General features: G+C 41.6%; 1 protein-coding gene across 5 annotated transcripts in view; it reads right to left on the bottom strand.

Moving 5' to 3' along the window:
* Window positions 1-25,698, bottom strand: part of FAM184A (family with sequence similarity 184 member A) — an 86,712-nt gene extending 61,014 nt beyond the window's left edge. For all 5 annotated transcript variants that reach the window (XR_006414282.1, XM_044425722.1, XM_044425745.1 and 2 more), the window contains exon 1: window positions 24,890-25,698. Coding sequence is in view for 4 of the 5 variants with exons in the window: in XM_044425722.1 (XP_044281657.1) it covers window positions 24,890-25,063 (174 nt within the window). In the remaining variant the exon portion in view is untranslated. The remainder of the gene's footprint in view (window positions 1-24,889) is intronic.
* Window positions 25,699-27,549: the final 1,851 nt, after the last annotated feature.

Below are 27,549 nucleotides of genomic sequence, written 5' to 3'. Positions count from 1 at the left end.
CATATGTAGTCCATTTCATGCACTTTTTCCTTCTACTCAGCAATAATAGATAATATATGCACTTTTAGATTTTAAAAGTTTTTCCATGGAACATTTTAAAAGAATAAACCTTTGCTGAAATTAAAGAGGGCTCTGAATGTTTAGTTTCATGAAGGATTTCCTCAGATATTTTAAAAGATTTAGGTAAACTTGCTTTGGGTCAGTTCTGTTTCTATCGTACTTCTTTCCAATCTAGTCTTTACCTCAGCCTGAACTTTAAGTTTGAAGACTACAAACTGAGACAGAACGAAGTAGTCTACTTGGAATTTTGGCTACTTACAGGTATCTATCTTGCAAGGTATACACATACGCAATGTACCAATAGGTATGTTTATTTCATATTTGATATTAATAAAATAGTATCAGACATTGCTTCATATTTTACTGAAATAGAATCAAAACTTCACATATACATTAAATGAGTGTACAAATACAATAATGTACAAATATTGTCTAAAATACAATTTTTAAGCAATTCTTGCAATAGAATTATAGAACTGTGGCTTAATCACTGGGCAAATGCTTCTAGGCAAAAGATTTCATCCAAAAATTCAGGTTTTTCCTTGGAGGTATTTATCCAAGTATGTGATGTGCAAGTTTTATAGCTGCTGTTTGCACCGCATGCTGTTTGCATGCTATTAGTATCTATATGAGGAGCAAATAGCTTGATGCCTTTGGCATCTTTGGACCAGAGAGGTCCACCTGGCGCCATCATTATATGCTTTTCGGTGCCAGGTCAAGACCTTTTTATTTAATCAATATTTTAATATGTTTTAAAGGGAACTGGATTTTATTGTATGTATTTTATTAATTTGCAGCCAGAGTGGATTTGTCAGTTTATCTGTTTTATTTTGTTCTGTGTTGCAAGCCATCCAGAGACACAAGTAATGGACGGCATACAAATTCTATAAATAAATAAATGAATGAATGAATGAATGAATGAATGAATGAATGCTTAAACCTCTGTACAAGACGTACATTTTGGCCTCTGCCAAGAATGACCTGTTCCTTCTCTGGCAGCTTGTGGGGGGAGGGGGGAGGGAGGGAGAAAAGGTGGCTCTGGTCTAGTTTTGGCTCTCGTCTTGCCAATTGCCGGCTTTGGCTAAGTCCAACATGGGCATACAACCCCCAGAAGGTATTGTGCTCCTTGACAGAAGAAAAGATCCCCTGACTTAATATACTTAGGCTAACTGGTCTATTTTGATATCTTAAAACTGCAATATTTTGAGATATTTAACTGGAAATAACTATGCTGTACAGCTTATTAATTTACTATTATTTTAATTATTAACTGTTTTAATCTCACTTTTCAGCAAAATCTTTTCTCCTAAAGCAGCTTTCAGCCATTTATCTATCTAAACAGGCAGACCCTGCTATCAGACTAAGAGAGCAAGTGCAACACTTTCTGGTTGTGGAGATCAGTTTTTCTAGGTCAGAACAAGGTGGTAAGCTGGAATGTCAGGCCAATGTTCCCTTGCTGCTCCTGCTTGAATAACAATAGTTGACTATAAACAATGAATGGGGCCCAGAGTGGTCTTTCTCTTAATCACAGCAGCAGGGTTGTAAAGAAGCCTATACTTCCAGCATGCCTCCACATACAAAACTGGTTTGCCATTTTCCCTTCCAGCAACAGCCTCTTGCACTTTGGGAGGTGCTGTTCTAGAGGATTTCTTGACCTTCTGGAGATGGCATTTTTGTGTGAGAGCTACAATTAGGACACTATAAATACTCATAGCATTTCTTCTATTCATTTCTATACCACCCCATATCTTAAGTTTTTAGGGTAGTTTGCATGAAAGGCAATAACATTTGGATCCTGATATTTGAGTATTACTCCCAAGACTGTTAAACAGCACTTATGCAATAAGCATGCACAGAACACCAGCTTAAGTATCTCTACTTAAGCAATTTATCCTACTGATTTATATGGTGAATCAAGCCCATATTTTGTGCTTTCCTGTGATGTGTATAAATGAATAGTGAGGATACCTATTCATCCTTATTGAAAAAATGCAATTTATTATGGGATGACAAAAGCAATTGGCAGGCAGATAGTAAAATATTGCTTAGATGTAAGGATTGACAGTTTTGAAAAGAGTTCAAGAGAAACTGAAAATATACTCAAAATCTGACTGAAAATTATAGCAATACTAGAGTAGTTTGAACACAAATATTAGCCAGCTCTGATCTTAAGTATGAAGATTATCCAGTTTCAATCATACCAAACTACTTCCTAATGAGCGTAAGTCTCCAGCCCCTTGGCTATGGAAGGGAGAAGTCTGGAAGGCTGGCTTCTCTTATGAAAGGGGGCTGCAGTACAATGGTAGAGCACATGCTTTACAGAAAGAAGGCCCCAGGTTCAGTCTCATTTGAATTCTTGGAAAGTCACTGCCCATCATAGTTGACAATACTCGCCTAGATGGACTAGTGCAGGGGTCCTCAAACTTTTAAAACAGGGGGTCAGTTCACTGTCCCTCAGACTGTTGGAGGGCTGGACTATAGTTTGGGGAAAAATGAACGAATTCCTATGCACATTGCACATTAAAAATTAATTAAAAGTAAAAATAATTAAAAATAATTGAAAAATGAAATATGTTGGCTCCACTCCTGCTGCTTGCCGGGGGCAGCAGCTCCCCCATTGAAGGCTGTGGCTCCTGCGTGTCCACTGCAAGCCACCTCGCCAAGCCCGGGGGCAGCTGCTCAACTATATACCCACCTGTTCTAACAATATGATTCTTTCTGAAAACATTGGGAGCGCTTGTCCAAATTTCTGGTAGATCTAGAGAGAAGATTTCCATTGGCTGATTTTATGCTTTCTGGTGATTTTAATCCTAGAGTGGACAGTGACAGTACAATATTCTCCAAGGCTATGAAGGTAAGAGTTGGATGCTTCACTGCTGCTAATATTCTAAGGAGAAGCTTAGCCTTGCCAAGTTCTATGTACTATTTAGCAGCATCTGGCTAAATGCTTAACTAATTTTACCAACTCTGGTAAATTCACATTTACACCCCCAAGAGGCTTGAGTGTCTATGTGAAAACTGCCTTTGAATGGTCTTGGCATTTCAACTAATTCAAAACAGAGCAGCATGGTTATTAACAAGGACTGGCCCTAGGGAGCATACCATGCTAGTCCTTCACGAACTCCACCAGCTGCCTGCTACTGCCTGGGCCCAATTCAAAGTGCTTATGCTAGCATATAAAGCCTTAAACAGCTTGGAACCAGGATATCTAAAGGAATGGCTGTCTCCATATATCCCCACCAGACCACTCAGATAATCAGCAGAGCCCCCTCCTCCATAAACCTCCCCCAAATGAAGTGAGGGGAGAATTAGCTAAAAAAGGGCCTTCTCTGTTACTGTGCCTCATCTTTGAAATTCTTGTATGAAAAAGGTGCAACTGGCACCCTCATTACTTTGCTTTTGTCACCAAGTAAAGGCCTTTTTATTTAGTTGGTTTTTTTTTTAGAATCATGCTTTTGGGGGGCTGGTCTACCTGAGGGCTGAGGTGGAAGCTTTTGGGTGAGAGATTGTTTAATCTCCAGCCATTAACAATTTTCAGTTGTTGTGTAACTGCACTGTAGGTTCTCTACTGTTGTGTGTATGTTTGGGACATGACTTTCTGGCTTCTAATGCCAGCCAGCTGATTATGTCCTACAATATGAACCCATCTAATTACAGTCCTATAAGTCTGTTATCCATCATAGGTAAGCTATATACAAAGCACTTATTAAATAAACTCACCTCCTGGGTGGAGCAGTTGGAAATACTAGGACCAGAAAGATGGGATTCAGGCAAGAGAAATCCACACTGGACCATTTTACCATCTTATCTCATCTGATCAAAAAACACGCAAAGAAATTTGGGTCTAAACTATATACAGTGGTACCTTGGCTCACGAACTTAATCCATTCCACAACTCTGGTCAGGACCCAAATTAGTCATGATCCAAGTCAAATTTCCCAATAAAGTTCAATGTAAATAAGGCTAATCCGTTGTGTAACCATTTTTTTAATCACAAAAATTTGAAGCAAAGTGACAAAGAACAACAAAGTAACAAAGAACAACAAAGACTGCGATCATCTCCCCCCCGCAAGCAGGATCATGGCCACCTCCCTCCCCGATGAGCACGATTGCGCCTGTCTTCCCTTCATGAGCACAACCACAATCATGGCCATCTCCCCACCCTGCCCCAAGCACAATCGTGGCCATCTCCTTCCCTTGAGCACGACCGTGACTGTGCCCATCTTCCCTGCACAAGCATGACTGTGGCCATCTCCTCCCCCTCCCCTAGCACAATTGTGCAGGGAAGACAGGCGCAATCACGATCTTCACCCAATGTGGCATTCGCGACCTGAGGCAATTTTTTTCTGAAATTTCTGTTCGCAACCTGATTTGGTTGTGAACTGAGGTGTCCATGAGCCGAGGTACCACTGTACAGCCTTTTTGAATTTAAACAGGGTTTTGATTCAGTTGATAGAAAATCTTGTAGGATAAGCTTAGTAAATTGAAGATAGATAAACAGCTGTTATTCCTCATTAGAAAGTTGTATTCTGTAGCAACTTGTTAAATTAAATGTTCTTTGACAGGGGAATTAACAGCACCAATTCTCACTAATAGGGGTGTTAAACAGGGCTGTATATTAGTCCCTATGTTAACATCTTTTTAAACAACTTAGCTCCCTATTTTGATGGTGTGGAGGGTCATTGTCCTAAACTTGGGCCCGTTCGTGTCCCAGTATTGCTTCATGCAGATGATGCAGTGTTATTACCTTGTACATGGATTTCATCTTCAAGCGAACAAATCATTTTATGAATTACTACATTATTGACAGAATTTCTGTGGGAAGAGGTCACAGACCAACTTTCAGATGCCATAGTTTGAATTTAAGACACTCTATAGGGAAACAGGGGAACATTAACTAGAATTCAGAATGCTATGTTCAGACATGTTAAGCCACCATGGTTTATAAACCATGGCACAGTGGGTTATTGTGTCATCTGAACCCAGTGTTATTCCCATGTGGTGGTTTATAAGCCACCCTGAAGGTTACAAGTCAACCCAGTTACATATGGCTTGATGTGGGTTAAACAACCCACAGATGCTTAATGTGTCATGCAAATTAAGATAATGTGCTATGCCATGGTCAAGCCAAAAATTAAGAGAGCCCCTTGACCAAAGTATTGATGTTCTGGCCAAGGGGCTCCAGCTCATGGAAGCTGGCAAAATGCATCTATTATCAGTTTTTCCCAGGCTCCTGCTAATGCTGGAGGGAGAGCTGTCCCTGTAGCATTGGTGGGAGATCAAGAGATGTTGCAGGTTTCTGCAGCATGCCACCTCTCCAGGTCCATGGTGGGAAAACTTGACACTTGTTCTTGCTACCTGGTAAGGCCAAGCAGCTGGATCTTTCCTCCACTGCTGCAATAGCAGTGAGAGGGAAGGGACCACTCTGCTTGCCTTTCCCAAGTCAATGGGCACAAGTCATCCTGCCCTGTCATCACCCCAGTGGGAAATGGGAGGCATCCTTTCCCATTGCCGGTCTTATGTACCACTTCCTTTCCAAAGAAGGAAGTGCCAGGGCCTGCCCATGCTGTTTCATAAGCCCCAGCTGGTACTGGGAAAGGGCACAAGCTGGATCCCACCCACTGCCTTCACTGTGGCAGGAGTACACAGGTACAATTTCCAGGAATTTGATGTGTCATGCAAAGCTGCCCACAGAGGCCTGAGACAGAATTGGCTAAATAGTAGAGTAGTAGTACATTCTAGTATGAACGTACTACTCTCCTAATTTATACTGCACAGTGGTATGACAGACACATGAAGAGAGGCGTCTGGAAGCCTGAAACTGAATTTTTACCAATGAACAATATTAAAAATTCAACTTTTTCCAGAAGCATAGAAGCATTATGTTTAGACTGGCTTTAGTTGCTACATTCTAGCTGGGATTGTTTTTAAAAATGGAAATACTACGACCTGTTTAAGCTTTTAAGAGAGATAGAGAGCAGATCATTATTTTTTGAAAGGCGGCACAGGAAAAAGTACCATACATGCAATATCCCTTCAAGCAATGTGTAACTGCCCAAAATTCAAGCTTGCAAATTACATTTCCAGTGATACTCACCTTTCCAGTAATATTCACAAGAGTAAATCCATCAGGCTGAAAAAACTCTCAGAAAAAATAAATGGATTATCTCAATTTGTATGCCTCTTTGGGACATGAAACAATCCATCCAGATAATTTCTGCCTATAGGCAGGAAAGCTAAAACTATCAAAACTAAGGAAAAGGAGCCTTTTTGAAAGACATCCAGCTTCCAGTTGATTTAAGCCTCTTTATCTCAGTAGCATTTTGTTTTAGAGTCTTTGGCATAATGAAAAACATTTTTGTGTTGAAAAATGTTAGTTTATAGCTGGCACTATAGAACAGTTTTGAAATGTGGAATGCACATATATGAGTTAAGGAGACAAGCACATAAGACAGATGTATTCCCATTTTCATTATAAATATTGGAGGCACATGATTTCACAGCTTTCAGTGTATGACATTCTTCAGGCTTCAACGTTTACTCCATGATGCTTGCATATGAATGTATCTATCTTTAAAACAAAGGGATGACACATATACCATTTCTATAAGCTTTCCAAAAAGATCCAGATATTTATAAAACCAACAGAGAAAAAGAATGTTTTAGCACTGTTTACAAACTTTTGCAATCCAGAGGTACAAACAGTACTTTTTGACTTCCCCTATCACAATTGTAATGCATAAACACACAAGTACAAAGTGAGATATCATATACCTTTTAACAAAGAGCTTATATGCAAGAACTAATCATGCTATTCCAAGATGACAAGCTATCTTTTAAAAGAAAATTGCAGTCTACCAACAGACACTGCAAGTGTTCTGAAGTGGATCTACACAAAATATTAAAACTATGCCATTTAAAATTAAGGAACATATCTTTTACCATATTTCATGGTGGTACTTTCCCTTCCAAATCCTGCTAAGTGATCTGAAATCTCAGTAGTATTTTGATGCTTGTCAAAAGCAAAGCCTAATACTAATACTACTGCTAATAATAATTCCTCGCCGACATGAGTCAGACATTTAACAGAAAATATGTCACACACTTTCAAAAACCTTGTAACCCTACATTCCCATTAGGGAGTACAAATACATGTTTCAATTATTTAATATCACCTGATATTCAAGGAATACATTTTAATGTCCATTGCAAAATTACTCATTACATGTAAAAAATGATGTTGACAAATTTTATAATTCATTGGTTTGTTGGTTAAACCCCTTCCATTTGTAATGCTCACCTTTATAACAACCCAGAAAAAAATGTATTATGAATTCACTATTAGGTTAATAACTGATTGAGAATTTTGTAACATGTGCAAATATCACCCAACAGTGCCAATTCTGTATATGCACTAAGCTGGTTTATTGTGTTAAAGATCTAGTATGTCCATTGTTGCTTCCCTTAATATTGCTGCCAGAGCTCTGACTCCAGAAGGCAGAGAACTCTGTAGGTCCACCTCTTTTCCTCCATATACCTACAATCAGCAAGTAAATGTCATTATGTAGGTAGGCCATATGAAAACAACCAATCTGGAAGAGGGTACATAACACGTTGATGCATCATTCCACAATACATGATTGAAAAGTACAGTTTCCAAGATGTACTTTCATACAGTACATGCACAAAGACATGTTGGGGGGGCCATTCGGGGGGGCCGAGTGGGGGGCTGGTCTGGTCAGGGGGCTTTCACTTTCACTGTGTAAAGCCCTCCTGCTGAGCACTGAATTTTTAAATGTTTTTATAATTTTATAGTGTTTTATATTGTTTTATGGAGTCGTCCCTGGCCATGCTGCCGCTTGCATTTCCTGGGGAGCACACCGGCGCTGCCATTGGTGTGGTGATGGGCAGATGACGTAACAGTGGTGGGAGCTTAACGTGTCCGCATAGAAGAAGGAGGGACAGCTGGCTGACACCTGTCCCTACTTCTGGTTTTGCTCCCAGCCAGAGGGTGCCAGGGAGTCTTGTCAGTCGCCCCTCAGGCCTGACAGTGCTGTTGCTTAATGCCAGGTTGGTCAATAACAAATCTGCCCTCATCCATGACTTGATTGTGGATGAGGGGGCCGACCTGGCCTGTATAACGGAGACCTGGGCAGGAGAGGGGGGGAATGTTGCCCTCTCTCAAATGTGCCCGCCCGGGTATCTGGTCCAGCACCGTTCACGGCCAGAGGGGAGGGGAGGGGGGTTGCTTTAGTTTACCGAGCCTCCATCTCCCTCATGGGACTTCCTGTCCCTTCGAGACCAGGGCTGGAGTGTCTCTACTTGGTGTTGGGCGACCGAGACAGATTGGGGATTCTGTTGTTGTACCGTGCACCCTTCTGCCCAACAATCTCCCTGCCTGAGCTGACGGAGACTGCCTCGGACCTGGTGTTGAGGACCCCCAGGATGTTGGTCCTGGGGGACTTCAATCTCCATGCCGAGGCTAGTCTGACCAGGGCGGCTCAGGACTTCATGGCCTCCATGACGGCCATGGGGCTGTCTCAACATGTCACCGGCCCGACCCATGAACGTGGACACACTCTGGATCTGGTTTTCTCGACGGGGCAGGAAGAGGGAGGTCTGAGGGTGAGGGATTTATGCTTCACTCCCCTGTCATGATCAGATCACTTCCTGGTGACGTTTGTGCTCGAGAGCGACCTCTCCCTCTGTAAGGGTGCGGACCCGATTGTGTGGGTCCGCCCCCAGAGCCGGATGGATCCGGAAGGATTCCTGAAGGCTCTGGGGGAGTTTCCGGCTGACAAGATGGGTGCTCCTGTTGTGGCTCTGGTTGAACTGTGGAACAGGGAGATGACCAGGGCTGTAGACACGATCGCTCCTAAGTGCCCTCTCCCACCGGGCAGAGCCCGCTCTTCCCCTTGGTATACTCCTGAACTGAGGGCGATGAAGCAGGTTGGGAGACGGCTAGAGCGTAGGTGGAGGAAATCACGGGATGAATCTGACCGAACACACTTAAGAGCCCACTATCGGGCCTATGCTGTGGCGGTGAGGGTGGCGAAAAAGAGATTTTTTTCCGCTTCCATTGCCTCCTCACAATGCCGTCCGGCGGAGCTCTTTCGAGTGGTGCAAGGCCTGGTCCGCCCAGGCCCGAAAGAAGATCCGATGCCACCCTCAAAGGCCCGCTGTGACGACTTTGCCAGGCATTTCAGGGAGAAAATCGCTCAGATTCGTCACGAGCTGGATTCCACTATTGAGTCAGAGGTCTTAAGGGAGACACCGATCCCACCGTCTGGTCCAGAATTATTGGATGAATTTCAGTTACTGCGGCCCGATGATGTGGACAAGGTGCTTGGACGAGTACGTCCCACCACTTGCCTATTGGACCCTTGGCCGTCTTGGTTAATAAAGGATTCCAAGCACGGGATTGGAACCTGGATCTTGGAAGTGGTTAACGCTTCTCTGAAGGAGGGTCGGGTGCCTGCCCCTTTAAAGGAGGCGGTAGTCCGACCAGTCCTGAAGAAGGCGTCACTGGATCCAGAGATGGCCACTAATTATAGACCAGTGGCCAACATCCCGTTTCTGGGCAAGGTGTCAGAGCGAGTGGTGGCGGGACAACTCCAAGCACTCTTGGATGAAACTGATTATCTGGACCCATTTCAGTCCGGCTTCAGACCCGGGTATGGTACTGAATCTGCCTTGGTCGCCCTGTATGATGACCTGTGCAGGGAGAAGGACAGGGGGAGTGCGTCCCTGTTGGTTCTCCTGGACCTCTCAGCGGCTTTCGATACCATCGACCATGGTATCCTTCTGGATAGGCTTGCGGGACTGGGGGTCAGAGGCACTGCTTTGCAGTGGTTCCGCTCCTATCTCAATGGCCGATTCCAGAAGGTGGTGCTGGGGGACTATGGCTCTGCGCCATGGCAGCTATGCCATGGAGTACCACAGGGCTCCATTTTGTCCCCTTTGCTGTTTAACATCTATATGAAAACGCTGGGAGAGGTCATCAGGAGGTGTGGGCTGCGGAATCATCAGTACGCTGACGATACCCAGCTCTACCTCTCGTTTTCCACCAATCCAGGTGAGGCAGTGGCTGTGCTGAACTGGTGCCTGGCCGAGGTAATGGGCTGGATGAGGGCCAATAAACTGAAGCTCAATCCAGACAAGATGGAGGTCCTGTTGGTAGGTGGTTCAGGCTTCGGAGAAGGTGAATTGAACCTTGTCCTGAACGGGGTTGCACTCCCTCCTAGGGATAAGGTTCGCAACTTGGGAGTGCTCCTCGACCCGGAGCTTTCACTCGAAGCTCAGGTAACAGCAGTGGCGAGGAGCGCTTTCCTCCAGCTTCGGCTGATTCATCAGCTGCGCCCCTATCTGGAGTGCGACTGCCTCGCAACAGTGACTCATGCACTGGTGACTTCCCGTCTTGACTTCTGTAACGTGCTCTACGTGGGGCTACCCTTGAAGACGGTCCGGATACTTCAACTGGTTCAAAATAGAGCTGCCAGGCTGCTGACGGGGACTGGACGTTATGTTCACATGACTCCAGTTCTCCGTCAGCTTCACTGGCTCCCCATTGAAGTCCGGGCCCAATTCAAGGTGTTGGTGATGACCTATAAAGCCCTAAACGGCTTGGGTCCTGGTTACCTGAAGGAGCGCTTACATCCATATATGCCCAGCCACCCCCTGAGATCAGCGGGAGAGGCCCTCCTCCGGGAGCCCTCAGTGAAGGAAATTAGGAGGGTGGTTACTCGGACGAGGGCTTTCTCAGCGGTGGCGCCTAAGTTATGGAATGCGCTCCCCAGAGAGGTCCGCCTGGCGCCGTCGTTATTTGTTTTTCGGCGCCAGGCGAAGACCTTTTTATTTAAGCAGCATTTTAAATGTTAATATCATTGAATTTTATTTGGCCAGGGCAGCTTATTTTATTCCAATGTATATATTTTAATTGTTATTGTTTTAATTTATTGTGTATTTTATTATGTTGTGAGCCGCCCCGAGGCTACGGCAAGGGGCAGCATAGAAATGTTTTAATAAATAAATAAATATTCATGGAATAAGATACTGCATTAAAGAAGAGCTTTCATTTGAATTTACATGGATGGATATGTTGCTTTCTGTGTAAATAATGAATTCACTTGAGGTAAGCTGGTCATTGTGTGTCATTTACTTAAAATGATCCAATATGGGTCACACAAAACATCAAATGAAATGGTGAGGGTGGTTAAAGGAAATGTAATTAGTGACACAAATATTGTGCAGGAAAAAACAAACATAAAAGTGATATGGAATCTTTATCAATAGTTCTTTGTCTTCCTCTCACAAATTTGCTACTTGCTTCATGTGTAGCATACTATATGAACATTGATCCCTTTGCTTCATTCTGCCGCCATCAGATCCATTTCACTCCCATATTCATTCCCCCCTTCATTGTTTTTTAAATGAGACAAATCTTTTGTCACTTCTTCAAATCATAATTAAATTTAAAATATTAAATCAACGTGCTAATCAGAAGTAATAATAATTCATTTTTACACCAATCAACGATTAGCAGTCTGCATACCCAAAGGCTTTAATTGCAGCCCACTCTGTGTATCCTGACTGTAAAATTCCACCTTAGTGAATTCCTACCAATTGGAACACTGCTACCAGCAATACAAATTGATCCTGTCAGTGAGGAAAGAGAAAAACAAGAATTTCTGGAGAAGGGAGTAGAGAACTTTTATCATATGTGAGGGGATCTACCGAAGATCTTCCATTCCTTCCCTCCTAGTGATCTTCATACAGATCACTCTATTCCTGCTACTATGAAAGAGCGATTCTCTCTATCAGGATTATTGTTATACATAGTAATTAAATGCATACTAGAAGGGAAAAGGTAAAGGTTTCCCCATGACATTAAAGTCCAGTCACGGCTGACTCTAGGGGGTGATGCTCATCTCTGTTTTCTAACCGTGGGAGCCAGCGTTTGTCTGCAGACAGTTTCTGTGGTCATGTGGGCAGCATGACTAAACACCGAGGTGCACGGAATGCTGTTTCCGTGAAGAAGGGAAAACCAAGCACTAATTTAGCTGAAGTATAGTTAGCCTTGAGTCTTAAGAGGTCATAGCAAGGAAACACTTCCTCACTATGGACTGACATTAAACTGATATCAGAAGATTTGGGGCCTAGAAGCCAATGCCAGTGAGCAGCTTCCAGTAAATTAAACTATGTGAATACTACCATATGCTTACATTACTATCACTGCTTCGGGATAAATGACACTTTCTGTTTACACTGCAGATAATCCTATAATCAAACAGATAATCAGTCTTTGATGAGATTTAAGATTAAGTACATCATTAAAGCTAACATTCAGTAATCAAAGAAACTACTCTACCTTGGAGAGAAACTTGAGAAGAAGAGGCACTGCTTGCCTCTAGTAGTGCCTGAGCAGGTATAGAAGGTGGAGCTGCCAGAGGTGTAACACATTGAGAGGGAGTGGAGCTATATTTAGCTTTACTTAACAGCTTTCTGTCTTCAAAATGGTCATTACTATTAGTACATATGAATGCATAAAGTTTTATCTTGAAACATCCCAAGTATCCTTCCCTGGTTTTGGCCACAACAAATTTGTTAGTTTAGGCTTATTGTGTAAGTTTATTTAAAATCTGCAGCAAATTTATTTTAAAGACGTATATAAGATATATAAGGCTTTTAAATGAAGTTACTTTTAGAAATTTATATTTATTACCTCTGGACTTTACTTAATCAGGATTTTGGTTATTGTCAATATTTTCTATATCTTGCTTATATAAAATGGTCATTACTCAGGCCCAGCATCAGTGAGCCTTATCTAAAAAAATCATTACCCAAACTAGCCCAGAAATCTGTGTTAGATTATTATGACTCTATGCTTGGGAAACAGGGATTGAAGAGGACCAGTATTGGATGAACCAAGAATCTGTAGATTTGCCCCTAAACAAGAACTCTGGGGCACTAACTAGTGCAGAGCCTGAAGTTGGAGATGCAATCTTTCAGAAGGGAGATTCTGTGTTACACTGCCATGATTATGCAGTTAACTGGTCAACTGATCCAGCACTGATAGAAATGGCAGATTGCCTATCACCTCATACCGCCTCATATAAGAAACATACCACCTCATATAAAAAATATTAAACACACTCAAAAAGAATCTAGGTGAAGCTGAGTTAGTAGATGCAGAGACTAAAACCTCTGCATTGTGCAGTTTATCAAGAGTTCAGTGCTTTTATCTAAACAAACAGCATAAATAATTTTTAAATCAATTTTTAATGAAAATTTTTAAAATGAAATTGATGTGTTGCAACACATCCATTCCAGGCAGTTTTGGGTCTGAAAGCTATTATCAGAACTCTGGTTGGGCAAGCTGGGATTGAGATCTTGGCACCAGCTCCCCAGACAAGCTCACCTACACACAGCTGGCAGGATGAAGAGAACATGATGGATCACCAGCAAAAGGATAAAGGTTGATAAGTTTTTTGCGGACTCAGTACTTAAAAAATTCAAAGACTGGAAACTCAAAGATTGGACAAGGAACATTGGGAGAGATGAGGGAAAGGCAGCCACTAAAAAAAGGCAGCCGCTTACCCTGGCAGCTCCTCCCTGCAACACACTAGAGCATATTGGAAATGCAACCAGCTGATCATCCTGATGATTTTTGGGTGGGGGGGGGGGCAGGGAGAAGTGCCACATTTATTCTTCCTGGCATCTGGGCAGCTTTCAATATCAGCCCTGGATTCCCTTTCAGAGCAAGTGTTACTTTGTTGTTTCAGTCTTTTCTGCAGGAGAGAGTCTAGAAAGCAGTGTTAGGAGACTTTATTATTCTCCACCATAGGGATTATCCTATGGGACTCCTCAAGGATTAATCTGGTGTCACTTTTTAAAGACTCCTCTCAAAATCACTCTAATCAGTATACCAATTTTCATCAGATTCAAGTGAAGCACCAACCTGAAGTCAGGGCAAATAAACTCAAACTCTAGACAAAGTTGGGGATGGGAAAATCAACTAACCAGAACATGCTAATTTTGGAGTTAGTTGCTCTTTCTAAGGATCAGGTAAGTAGACTGTGGGTACTCTGGGACTCTTTGCTTTTGAAACGCCAGATTTGGCATTCTTTCCAGCTTGGGTAAGTATGTTGGCTATGCCCCCTTCAGGGAACATCGATATCTAGTAACCACCGTTTATACTTTGGTAAAATGGTGTAAACCATTGCTGTAAACCATCCTGAGATGCTAGTAATGGGACAGTATATAAAAGCTTTGAATGAATGAATGAATGAATGAATGAGGACAGTAAAAAAAGCTGACAGGAAGAAAATTTATGCAATTGAAACATGGTGCTGGAGGAGAGCTTCGTGAATACCTTGAACTGACAGAAAAATGAACAAGTAGGTCCTAGATCAGATCAAGCCGGAGCAAAAATGACAAAACTGAGGCTGTCATACTTTGGGTCTACCACAAGAAGGTAAAACTCCTCAGAGAGGACAAGCATGCTAAGGTAAGTCAAAGATAAAAGAAGAAAAGGAAGATCAAATATGAGATGGATTGATTCCATAAAGGAAGACACAGCCTTGAATTACTCAAACTGAGCATGGCTGTCATGAATAGGACATTTTGGAGGGCTTTCATTCATAAGGTCGCCATAAGTCAAAGATGATGGCATATAACAACAATATGCAAATTATTGTACTATATATTATTGTTTTGCACTTTACAATGCACTGCCCATAAAGAGTGCAGGGAGGAAATGAGTCTGAACACTCTATTTTTACCATACATTAAAACAAGGTATGTATTAGGCCCATTCTTAGTTAAATAGGTTTGGGTTGGTTTACCCATGGACAATGAGGGTTGTAATGTCATAACTATGAATGGGCTACTGGAGGCTGCATAGTCAAATAGGAAGCATCTTGTATGCAGTACACAAGCCATCAAATCAATTTGTCTCTGTTACATGAAAATCAGGTCTTTTTTTATTTTCCCTCAAATAGCTATTGCACGTATATTTGCTTAAGACTACTACAACGGCATGCAGACTGACCTTGCAAGTCACTATACTGAGCACTGACTTTGGGCCATTGACTCCCTCTCAGCCTAACCTACCTCATGTGGGTGCTGTTGTGAAGATAAAATGCAACTATGTAAGTTGCCTTGGGTTCCTGACAAGAGGGGAAAAAGGTGGGATATAAATGCAAAAACCTCCACCACCTGGGATTAAGTACTTCTGAGTAGAGTTAATTTTTGAAAAAACACACACAGGATTTATTTATGAATTTATTAACCTAGATGCTCATCACAGACACACATACATACTTTTAGATCTAGTTGTTAATTATTTTCATTGACTTGGTTTGGAAGATATGCTAGCCACCCTTGTTTGTTATCACTGGTGGGATGTCATGAAAACAGGTGCTGCTTCACCAAAGATGACTTGTTTTTTCAAAAACACCTCTCTGCAGTGTTTATGGGCTATTCTAGACTGTTTGTCACCCATAATGTGTTATTGTGCCATCTGAAACTGGACAACATGATCAACTGTTGGTGAGCCCTGACAGCTAGGCAGCTGCTTGCTGAGAAAGCATCAGAAATCCCTTTGCCACACTTAACAAATAGCTGCCACGTCAGCATTGCTGATAGCAACCTCCAAGATATCCAAGAAGCATGGAGTAGTGATCCTTGCCAGCAGATCAAGAGTAGGCATTTTAAGTCACCAGCAGGACACTGGGATCTCCTCTTCCTTGATGAGGAGCCCCCTTGCAAGAATTAGTGGTTATCCTTGCCAGTGGAAAGGACAACCCCTGAACCACTGGCAATGATGCCTGAGAGGCAAAAACCAACATTGCAATGCTGCCCTGTGTGTTGGGTAGTGATGCAGACTGGTACAGGCAACCCAGCTTCCTCTTGCCCCAAAGCAGACTTCCCAGGTAGAAGGTGGGAGCCAGCAATCTGCTTAGCCGCACTGCTACTCTTAAGGAAGTATCACTTTTGAGTGGACTGGGTACTCCTGCCTCCTGCCTGAGAATGGACCTCTCAGGCATAACCTGGGAGCCAACTATCCACTTGCTGGTGCTGCCCTGTGTTCAAGGAAGAAATGGATTGGGCATTTCTACACGCTGCTCACTCTGGAGTGCGAGGTGGGGTGCTTGATCAGCTCCTCCTTCCTCCCTGCCAGATTTCAGAGCATGAGCACCAGGGAGATAAATACTTTTTAAAAGATTTTGTCTTTCTGCCTCTAGATCAAATAAGCCTCCTGTTGATCTCATTGAGCTTCAGGGTAGGAGCCCTGCTGGAATGAAAGGGACAAATAAGAATTTAAAAGAAATCTTTATCCATCTAGAGCAAACATGGCTCATGTCCTGATGCTCAATGAATTCAACTTGGAGCCTGGGCTGGGGTATAAATTCACTGTGCTACAGAGAATTCCTGGTAGCTGCAGCAAACTGAAGTCAATTATTAGTGGTGGATGTCAGAGAGAGAAGAGTGGCTCCTCCTCTCTGAGTTGTCCCCTGGGATATCCCCTAGTGAAAGAGGGGGCTGTAGAGAATAAAGTAGCCATGATGAGGCCAATTCTATATAGGTCTTATGGCTACTTCACAAAATCAACCCATCCCAGATTATTATTGCGTCATGGGAGCTCAGCCATCATGTTACACAATGCAGACTGGATTATTTGTTTCTGTGCCCCAGATAAATCAGTATTTTGGGGAAATTCATACTGTGTCTACAAGCTATAACTTCAATCATCTGTCACAAGAGATTACTTTGGGCTAAACAGAAAGGAGAGAGAAAGAGAAACTTAAAAGAGAATTGCTAAAGTATTTTAGAGCAGCTGGCATACTAAACTTAATACAAGTAGCTGTTATCAGTGGATAACTATCCAACTAAAGAACTACCCACCTCCAAAACGCTATGTACTATTTAAAAAATAAAAAAATATGGCTTATTGAAGACCTTATCTTATTGTAGTGCACCAAGAAGGGAAGGAGCTATGTACACAGCCACAAGTCTAATTTACATCACTGCTTAATAAAGTAAGATAAGACTATCCAAGCAGGTCAATTTTGTTATCTTCAGAAAGCCAGTCTGTTCCATATTCATTTAACTGCAGAAACTATAACTATTTACATGATATACAGAACTATAACTAGGTATATACATGACTGGAAAAACTTGCGTTTTGTGATACAGCCATAAAAATCCAGCATTGTGAATTATGTAATGTTTAATAATCAAGTTGTTCATCAGAAATCTGACAGCACAGTATTTGCATTTATAAACAATTACTCCAATATAATTCTGAAATTGAACATGTTAAAATATGTATAAGTTGGATACAGAATTTTGAGAAGAAATATCTTTCAATCAATGGGAAACTTGTGGACAAAAGCTATAAAATTTACAGCTAGTCAAGCACTAAGAGAAGATTGGTACAAGATGTTTTTTTCATTGGTATATTACAGCAAAAGATATTGAGAAAATAGATAAGAATTATAATGTTAAGTGTTAGAGACGTAAAGAAGTGGATAGAACATTTTACTATATGTGGTGGACATTTAATAAAGTTTTAATTTTTTTGAAGGAAACACGTGTACACAAATACAGAAATTTTTGAAAATTAACTTTCCTATGAACATTAAGAAAATGCTACTGAGTATTGTACCAGAAACTCTGCTAAGGAATATGGTAGAGTGATTTAAATCTATGATAGCAGCTAGAGTTATAATAGTATCAAAATGGAAAGCAGGAGACTACCTAACTAGTAGGAAAAACAAGCTAGCTGAATATGCAGTAATGGCAAAGCTAACTAATTATATAAATAGGCCAGCTGAAAAATTTAACAATAAATGGAAGACTTATTATATACAATTTACTTAACAGAGCTTGTAAAAATATCATCAGTGAATTATAATTTTAACACAAATGCTTTGTTATTTAAAATCAATTTAAAAGGAATAGAAAATAGGTCAGTATTAAGAATTATAAATTAAAATAATTGCTCTAAAAGTTTCAGTTAAGTACTAATTAATTTAATTGAGATAACCATTACTGATTTTTTTCTGAAATTTTTCAATTTTGATATCATATGTAATGTTTGTATAAGATCCCTTGGTATCTTTCCCCCCCTGTATTCTAGTTTTTTATGAAAATAATAAAAAGAAAAAAATGGATAGCATTTTAAATTAAATATATTGCATTGAAAGCTTTCTGGACTATACCTGAGTAAACAGACTTTTGGATCTTAAGATGTAGGAAACTGCTGAATCTTACCACCCACCTGCCAACAACTTGACAATTCTTCAGAAACAATAGTGCAATTTTTCAGGTGGGTGCTATGATGGCTTTCTCTTTCCATCTACCCTTTGCATGGTGACTTTTCCACAGTGGTTGAAACAGAGCAGCAGAAAAGCAAAACGTGTGTTGATTTGATCATGCACGTATTAAATACACCTCTGAATATGGTTAACTGTTTTTTGTTGAATGTAGTATTTTTCTAGGTATTATAGCAAAGCCATTATAACAGGCAATGAGAATACCAGTGTGTACTTGGTTCCATATTTTCTTCTGTATTTTAACATTCATCTGGGTACATTTAACTTGCTAAATCTACTTTTTATGTATACTGAAATGCAGTTCTCTTTCTAAAGCAACTGTGTGACAGTAACCTAAACAAGAGCTGGATCGGAGCCACTGATTTGGAAAGAAACGTCAAAGTAAAAATTCTTGGTGTTTTTGTTCATATGAATATGTTTTCAGTTTATATGATCACTTGTGCATCTGACTGACCTTAGAAGCAAAGCATGAATACTAACAAAGGATCAGAAACCTGTCAAGAGTTAACACTACATGCTCAGTTGTCTTTGTATTGTACAGAAACCTAAACTAAAGGAATCATTCACATATAATGTAACATTGTTGTTCCATTATTAGAAACAAGTAATATGAACCCCCAAATTGAAGTAACTTGAGAGAAAATGTTTTGGAAGCATCCTTAATTCTACCATCCCTACTATCAAGCACCAAGGAACATGGAATAGGATTCAGGCTGTGCTACAGTAACTCCTAATATTAGAGCCATAATTCCTTAGGTGGTAAATTAATACAGTCTTCATCTTCTAACTGTGGGGTTTTCCAGAAGTATCCATTGGGCCAGTTGAACTGGATAGGCTTTGTGTCTGATTTAAGCAAGGCTCTTCATCTGCCCTTACGGTTTTGCTGGGTGGCAGTGCTAGCCATAACCACAATTTAGACAGATCTAGTTTAACAAAATTGGTTTTCCTGCCCCACTTACATGACATTTTATCAGGTTAGAAATTTTACAATAAACAGGGTTGGGAAGTTTACTTTGTTCACAAATTTCTGAAAGTTGTCAAAGCATTGAAGCTGGCAGGAACTCTTCCAGGAAAAAAAAGTAATATTTTTGGGTAACTGCCTGACCTAAATCCTACCATTGTTCGAGGGACTAAAATTCCTAGCCACAATAGATATATGGCACACTGCAGCAGCAGATAAAAAACCCTCAAGAAAGCTTTTCACATACTGCTTAGAGATTCATTTATCTCCTCTGCATGGAAAAAAGGGTTTGGTTTCCTAAGTGTTTGATTACTAAAGATAACTGGGCGAATGCAATCTCATTAAAATTTTGGATGTACACAGATTTAGCTGTCTAGAAGATAAATAACCTTGATCCAAAGATACTTGTGTAAGAAAACACTGCATGTTAATACTACAAAGTGTGATACCTTGATCCTGGATATACTTCCCCTTGCATTAGGTTGCTGATGGAAAGACACATTTAGCTGTCCACAAAGCATCTGTTGTGCTTACTTTAACTATGAACACCAGCTTAATCATGCAGGAATGAATCTGCCAACACACACAAGCTTCCTTTACTGCTTACCTATATACTACATGGTTTTCACAAGAAAAAGGAATACAGGCAGCCTAGCTTATTTTCCATATGCAGCAAGATACTGTATTGTTTGCACATGCTCAACCACTAGTCTGCACTCATCAATAGAAGGGGTCTGCTGGATTAGGGAAATCTGTTTTATCTTAATATTAATAATAATTTAAATATTTTCCCTTACACCTACAAGCTAGATCACAATTACGATCTCCATGAGATAGATGCTGCGCCTCCAAACACCATGGCTCATGATAGGTTAAATAGCCCATGACAAGCAGCACCGTATCCTACAAACTGGGAAACTGAGTTTTGAGCGCCTTCACCACTCAAGATTTCCACCAAACACTAGGGGCAAAGATCCTAAAAATGAACATAGGGTCTATTGAAGCAATTTTGAATTTTGTAGGTACATGCACTTGCTCATACCAGTACAGAAAGGTGAAGGCTGCCATGCTGTCAGTCTGAAAATGGCACAGCACTTTTTGCATTGATATTGCGGACCAATACAGTTATTCTTTTGAAATTTTTCTTTGGGGAGATGTCTACATTCATTACAGCTGAACTACAAGCAACAAAAAGAAAAGCAACTCTATCATAAGCATTTTCATGTAAATAAGCCCTTTAGTCTGAAGTAATGTATGTTATATTCCAGGCAAGTTGCCAGCACTTCCACTCCAGTGATTGCCTTGTTAAAACAACAACACAACCTAAGAACAACCTTCTACAGAAGGAGTAGTGTTTACTTCCCATCTCTCTCAAGAAGGGCTAAGAAATACTAAATAAAGCTGAACTTGTATTTGTTTGCTTGTAATGCTTGTATTTAAGTGTTTCAGTGTACACCCCTAAATTTATTCAGTGGGTATATTCAACAATGTGTAAGGCCTCATCATTTGTGTAACCTTGGGACAGCAGCAGTTGTTACGATTTATTAACTTTGAGCCTAAAGTTTATCAAGTTAGGTGTACATACTATGTTAGACCATAAAGTTTCCTTGCGTACAAATGAAACCACTTCAGCTTCTACAAGTAAGGTGGATTCTCCCCTTGGCTCTGACCTCCCCCCATATACATACCTAGTACATGTTATTTCTCCTGAGCCTCCCCACCTTAGAGGAGTGTCAAGAAGCAGGGACACGAATCCATACTAGAATGAGGGAATAAGCCCACATTTCTTCTCAAATTCTTAGAATGCAATCAACTGTGAAGACAGTCATGTTATTTTTCAAATTTATCAACTTCTGGTTGTTTTCGCAGACTTTGAATTATTGCTATTACAGCTAAATGTAGTAGTAACAGTGCTCTGTCATATTGCCCCATCTAGGAGAGTTTATACTCTTAAATTGCCATAGAATAAACACATCAATGGAGATTACACATGCATCTTCACAAACTTGGCAATGCATATGTAGTCCTCCTACTCCAGGCAAAGCAAGTTATGACTGAGTAAGTTTTCTTTGAGTTGAACATGATTTGCTACAGAACTGACTGCATCTATTTTATTCTGAAAATTGTTTTAACAAAATTTAGTTTGAAGCAGGACTATATAAAAGTGTGTTTTGTAATCCATACAAGACAGTCCATCAAGATATATTTCAAATATGTAATTGAAATTCATTAACAGGAAAATGTCTGAAATCTCAAATGCAAGTGTCATTATATCCATAATATATGCCTAGAGTACATATTTATTCAATATGTGTTATGGTAACATAGAAATTTAATTACATTTATACCTCACTCTTTTTCTCTTAGGAGGAATCCAAGAAGCTTAGATAGCTGAAAAATGGAGTTGAAAAAACATGTTATTCTCACAACAAGCCCTCTGTGAAGTAGGTTAGGATGAGAGGGAATGGCTAGCCCAAAGTCACCCACTAAACCTCATGGCCTAGTGGGGACTAGAACCTGGATTTCTAGGTTCACACCACTCCAACTACCATGCCAGAGGAATGGCTTTCATACCTGTGATTTTAATTGTTTGGGGGTTTATCTGTAATTTTATATGAACTTAACATACAAAGCGGAAGGAGAAATAAAACCTTTCACATGTGTTTATTTTTATACTATAATACTGTGTGCAGGGCCTATGCTTTTCACTTTGTTCTATAAAGCTTAAAATGGACCTTGCTTTTTAAATAATAGTACATCACTTCTATGCAAACATGTTTAAGACTGCACAGTTACAACTCACTGAGCTCAAGAGAACTTACTTCCTGTTAAGTACACGTAGTATACCAGCCTTAATCTGGCAACAGATGCTGTCTTCCCTAGTGGGCAATGGCAGCTACAACAAACTAAATTAGTTAAGGAGAACTAGGGCCATTGCTTCAGTTTCTCCTCTTAAGTGCAGAACTATGTTGCTTTCAAGAGGATCACAGCAAATCAATGCCAGTTCTGCAAGGCCTGTCAGAGTCTGTCTGTTATAGCTGTTGGTAGAGAAGAGGCTAGAAAAAAGGATTCCAACAGATGTGTTCCTTCATCAAGAGGGCAATGTGTGAACCTAAGCCAGGCATGCTGGACTTAGAACAGTGGTACTGAAGAAACAGTGCATACAAGGAATTGCAACTGATGGTAGGCTGCTATGCAAGAGATACTTTGTTCACCAAATGCTGGACAGTATGAACATCTGAGGCCTGAGACCTGCTAGATATCAATTCCAGTATTTATTATTTAAATTATATTCTACCTTTCCACCATAAATAGCATTCAAGGCAGCTAAGAATAATACATGTTAGCAACAAAATCTTAATTAAACCTACCATAAAAACAGGCCCATGAAAACAATTAGAAACACAATAATAAACATTCAACCAGTTAAAACTCCCTTCAGTAACTAACCAGTTTACATGCCAAAGGCTGCCTGAATTTTTTTTTAAAAAGCCTTCCAGTAGAAAAAAAACAAAGAGGACAAACTCAGCTCCTCTTGGCAGGGAATTCCAGAAAGTTGAGTTGTAATATCCATATATTTACCAGAAAAAAACCAAGCAAACAAGAATAAGAAGCAGAATTTCTTACAATACCTATAATTGTTTCTTCACAGGGCACAATTGATACAGTTACACTAAATATCTATACATTTTATTTTTCAATAAGCATCAAACTTACCCAAGTATTCTCACATGACATAGAGATGAAGCTACAAAGTTAATTTCTTAGGCACTTAATTGTTTTTGAAAACAAAACGCAAGTTATTTTAGAGATCCATGCTGTTTATTTTTTGTATTGCAGTTTAGACTTCTAAATATGTTACATTTTAGCCTTTTAATGGTGTAATCTGCACAGATAATGTTTTTCATTGATTGACTCATTAGATTTTTAATCCAGTCAATCAGGTGCACTGCTGGATCACAGTTAGTTCTACCCTAGTCCAACAACCAGCTTCCCACAGTGGCCACTAGATGACTTGGTGAAATGCACAAGCAGGGTTTGAAGGAAAAAACAGTGTCTCACTGTTGTTCCCCCAGCAACAGCATCCAGAGAGAGATTGCCTGAAGTTCCACACAACCTATCCACCATCAAATTGTCTTAACTTCTCTTTAAAGTCATCGCAGTTTGTGAACTAGCTACAGGAAGCCTCTGCAGTAGTAATTGTGAATTCATAATACTATACTTGTATTGGGAGTTAATACTCTTAATGAACATTAGTTTAATCTGACAGAAATTAATGAAAGTTAAACCTAGACTTTGAGGAAGCAACCTATCTTCTCTTATGGATGCCAGCTTACACCAAGCTACATGATCAAATAAAACTAGCCTCCAACACTATCAGTTGCCATTGCGATGTGTGCAGACAATTTGTCACATCACAGGCAAGTATTAACTTCTCTCAAGAAATGTTAACATGTTTTACTATAAATATACTACCATGCTACCTAATACTCCCTCTTTTCAGACACAGTTGCCCAACAATACCAGGCCCTTCACAGCTTATTTGGCAGAGGCAAGTGCAGTTCATATGGCAACCTTAGAGTTTCTAGCAAACAGAACTATTACTGTACATATTAAGAGAGCTTAGTTAATGTCCTTTCCAAAATCTACCAAACTAGGGCTTGGATTGAATGAACATTCTTATCTCCTTAAGAAAATGCTGCACCCTGTGAAGCATATTTAAAGGCAGTTAAAGAATAGGGTTACCTGACTGAAAGTAAAGACATGTTTTTGTAACTATCAATAAACACTAAACTGTCTGGAGCAGTATTACCAAATCTAATTAATATATACATACACACTCCTGCATAGCCACACACATACACTAGAAAGGCATACTTGAGTGGAATTATCCCAATCTCTCAGTAGTGATTGCAAGTGAACATAAAGCAGTGACTGACAGAATACATTATTCAAGTTCGTTCAATGAGGCTCCACCCTGCATTTCATCTAAAAGACAGGCTAAATTAGCCTCCAGCATAAGTACAGCCTTTTACACAGCAGCCCTGAGACTGCCTAACCCTCTTCCAAGAGGTTTTCTGAAAGGAAGTAAAAACTTTTGTTCCAGTCGGCCTTTGAGAACAAACTAGTATGACCCACTCTGTATTATTTTGCAGTATTGCTACTAGTGAGGGACCATGGACAGGACTGCAATTTCCACGCCTAGCATCTGTTTATTCCTATCTACTCTATTATAAAGTGGATCAGGAGAAAGACCTAGAATACAGGGTATGGAGGCAGCTTACCCTCTCTAAAGGGTCCCTCTGCAATAACTGATGGAATGGGCAGTGTGACATTAATATAGTATTCTGTGAGTTTTAGTAATCTAAATGGTATACAGAGTAGGGATTTGTCTCCTCTCCAATCTATGAAAGGTTTTAAGTGAATACTTGCAAAATACATGCATCAAGAAAAGGTGGAAATAATGGCCTTGTGTGACCAAAAGAATGCACTACAAAAGAGTCTTAGAGGATGGAGGGCGCCCCCCTACCTTGGTGAGCTGAGCGATTTTCTTGCTCATTTTGAGATGGAGATCCTGATTATATTCCATGCCAAGCTGGGAGGAGGTGGTCGAGGAAGAAGAGGAGGTGTTGAATTTCCCAGCGCTCGCAGAAGAGCTGCCGCTATAGTAGTGCTGCTGCCAGCTCATCCCTGGTGTCGCCATCTTCCACAGCAAAAAGACCCTGTCAACCGCGCTGCCAGCCACCGGGTGGAAGAGGGGGCACAGGCAGGGAAACGGGAAGGAGGGATTATTAGGATGAGAGAGACGCGAAGCGGGTGTTCGTGGCGAGGGTGGGAAGAGGGGAAAGGAAGGCAGTGGGGGCAGATCGAGCTACCTCTTCAGCCCCACTACCACCTCCTCACACCGGTGCGCGCGCGCGCACACACAGCACCTGGCATTCGCAGCGTCTCTCTCTCTCTCTCTCTCTCTCTCTCTCTCTCTCTTTCTCCCGGCCGAATTTGTCACTGTGGCTCTTTCTGCCTCATTTTCCTCCGGGGGTGGCAGAAGGGGAGGGGGCAGGAGGCCCCCTCCCCTGCCCTCCCCTCGATCCAGGTGAGGGAAAGCGGGATCGGGGGAGAGGAGAGCGAGAGGAATCCCACTTCTTCTAAGGCAATGACAAGCCGCCTTCCGCTCCTCAGAGGATTCCTGCCATCCTTTCTCCTTCCGGCAGCAAAAGCTGGGCAGGGGAGGGGGATGAGCGACCGAGAGCCCGACCCCGTCTCCGCTGTCCCCTCACAGGAGCGCTTTCCTCCAGGAATGGCGCTTCTCGAGGGATCCTTTGCCAGGCGTCGCGAGGGGAGGGGGAGCCCGAGCGGTGCAACCCCCTGCGTCCTGCGACGCCCACAGGGCTCCCCCTCCCCTCGACGCTCGTCTCCCCGCGCGGAACAGGGGAAAAAAGTGGCGGCAGGCTGCCGGGCGGGCGGGCGGGCGGGCGAGCGAGCAGCGGCGACAGTTAGCCACCGCGTACCGCTCTTAGCCACCGACGCGAATACTCTGTTACCAGGCTCGCACCAAACTGTTTACACCATGCATGGGACGTCATTTCCGGGCGGAGCTAGTCCCCGCCCCCTTTCAGAACCTCGGAAAGGGGCTTTACACTCCCCCTCCCCGCGCGCACACATAGAGGCACTTTCTGCCACCCGAGGTGATGAGTTTAAAAGCTTCTGGCAGAGGACGCACGCGCAATTCGCGGCCGAGGTGGGGGTGTAAAGCGCGGGTCCTGCGTGCCAAAGACGTAAGAAGCGACCGGAGTCTTTTCATAAGCATCTCCCGCCCTTCCTGCGGTCATGCGCGGGAGCTGCGTCTTTTGCTCGTCAGTAGCGGCGGGCCGCGTGGCCTTAACAGCAGGTGGTTGCTAGGCTCAGCGAGACTCGGCTGGGAGCGAGTGTCAGTCCCTCGTAGCCCCGCGCTTCCTTGTGATGACGGACAGACCTTGGGAGGGTATTTGAACAAGCTTCCCAAGCATCTGCCGAGGACCTCGGCCGTTGTTCACAGGGGGGAGAGAGACCAAAAGCCCAGCCTCTTACTGAGCAGCTGCGGTGGAAAAGCAAACTCTGTGCTATGCATTCCATTTTACACGTGTTAGTGAGGGCCTCCAATTTGGATGGCTTTAAAAGGAGATTGGACAAATTCATGAAGGGAAGGAAGCTATCAGTGGCTACCAGCCTTGTTGGTATGTGCTAACTGTATTACCAGAGGTGGCTTATACCAGTTGCTGAGGCACTTGGCCAGGGGGAGCTTTTGTACCCAACCTGGTTGAGGGATCCAGTTTGTGTGTAGCTGGCTTGCCACTGAAAGAACGGAGTGCTGGTCCGGCAAGGCCTTTCTTATGTTCTTTTATCTACTATATAAGGAAATATTTACAGAGGAAATATTTGGTGGCAAGGATTGTACTTAAACTTGCCTACTGCTTGAGCAGCCCTGTTGTACATAGGTTCTGTTAGAGCAAATCTGTATTCATTAGCTATTTTTGTACCTATACCACTAGCTTTGTAATATTCTTAAAATTATCATTACATTAGTAGCTCGCCTTTTTTCCTCCAGCCAGTCCATAACTGATTACATTCTCCTGTCCCCCTCCATTTTAACTGTAGAACAATGCTATGTGATAAGTTAGGCTGAGAGGGACTACTTTCCTGGCCAGTCCTTCATACTGGCTCTCATTAAATTGTTTCATTATAATCCAAATTCTTTCAATATGGACACCATCATTCAATGCTAAGAAAGCTGGTGACAGTTGAAAACCAGTTCATGATTAGTATTTATTATTCTAATGATCCTAGTACTAAATCATATGCTTGCTTGCTTTGTGTCATACAGGTTTAAGAAGCCAACCAAGGAGGAAACCATCTTGATGCCTAATGAAATAAAATTTGCCGTAAATTGTAAGACAAGATTATATTTATATGATTAGTATAGTTCTATTAACATTTTAATCTGATTAAGTTGATGGGACACTGCTGTTTAGGAGAATAAGGTACTGCAATGAAAGAGAGCTGCATTTTTAAAATTAATGAGGATATTTTGCTGTCCTTTCTGCCATGCTGGGTGGTTTGTCACCAACTGGTAACTGTTGCATGAGCAGGCAGCTGTCCCATGTGTATGCAAACATTCCCAATAAATGCAAAGAAGCCCAATGCAAGGTAAAA

Source organism: Varanus komodoensis, unplaced genomic scaffold, assembly GCF_004798865.1.
Source record: "Varanus komodoensis strain SLA01 unplaced genomic scaffold, ASM479886v1 scaffold1, whole genome shotgun sequence".
NCBI classification, from domain to species: Eukaryota; Metazoa; Chordata; class Lepidosauria; order Squamata; family Varanidae; genus Varanus; species Varanus komodoensis.
The sequence above is the reverse complement of the archived record's forward strand: the minus strand, read 5'-3'. Positions and strand labels throughout refer to the sequence as shown.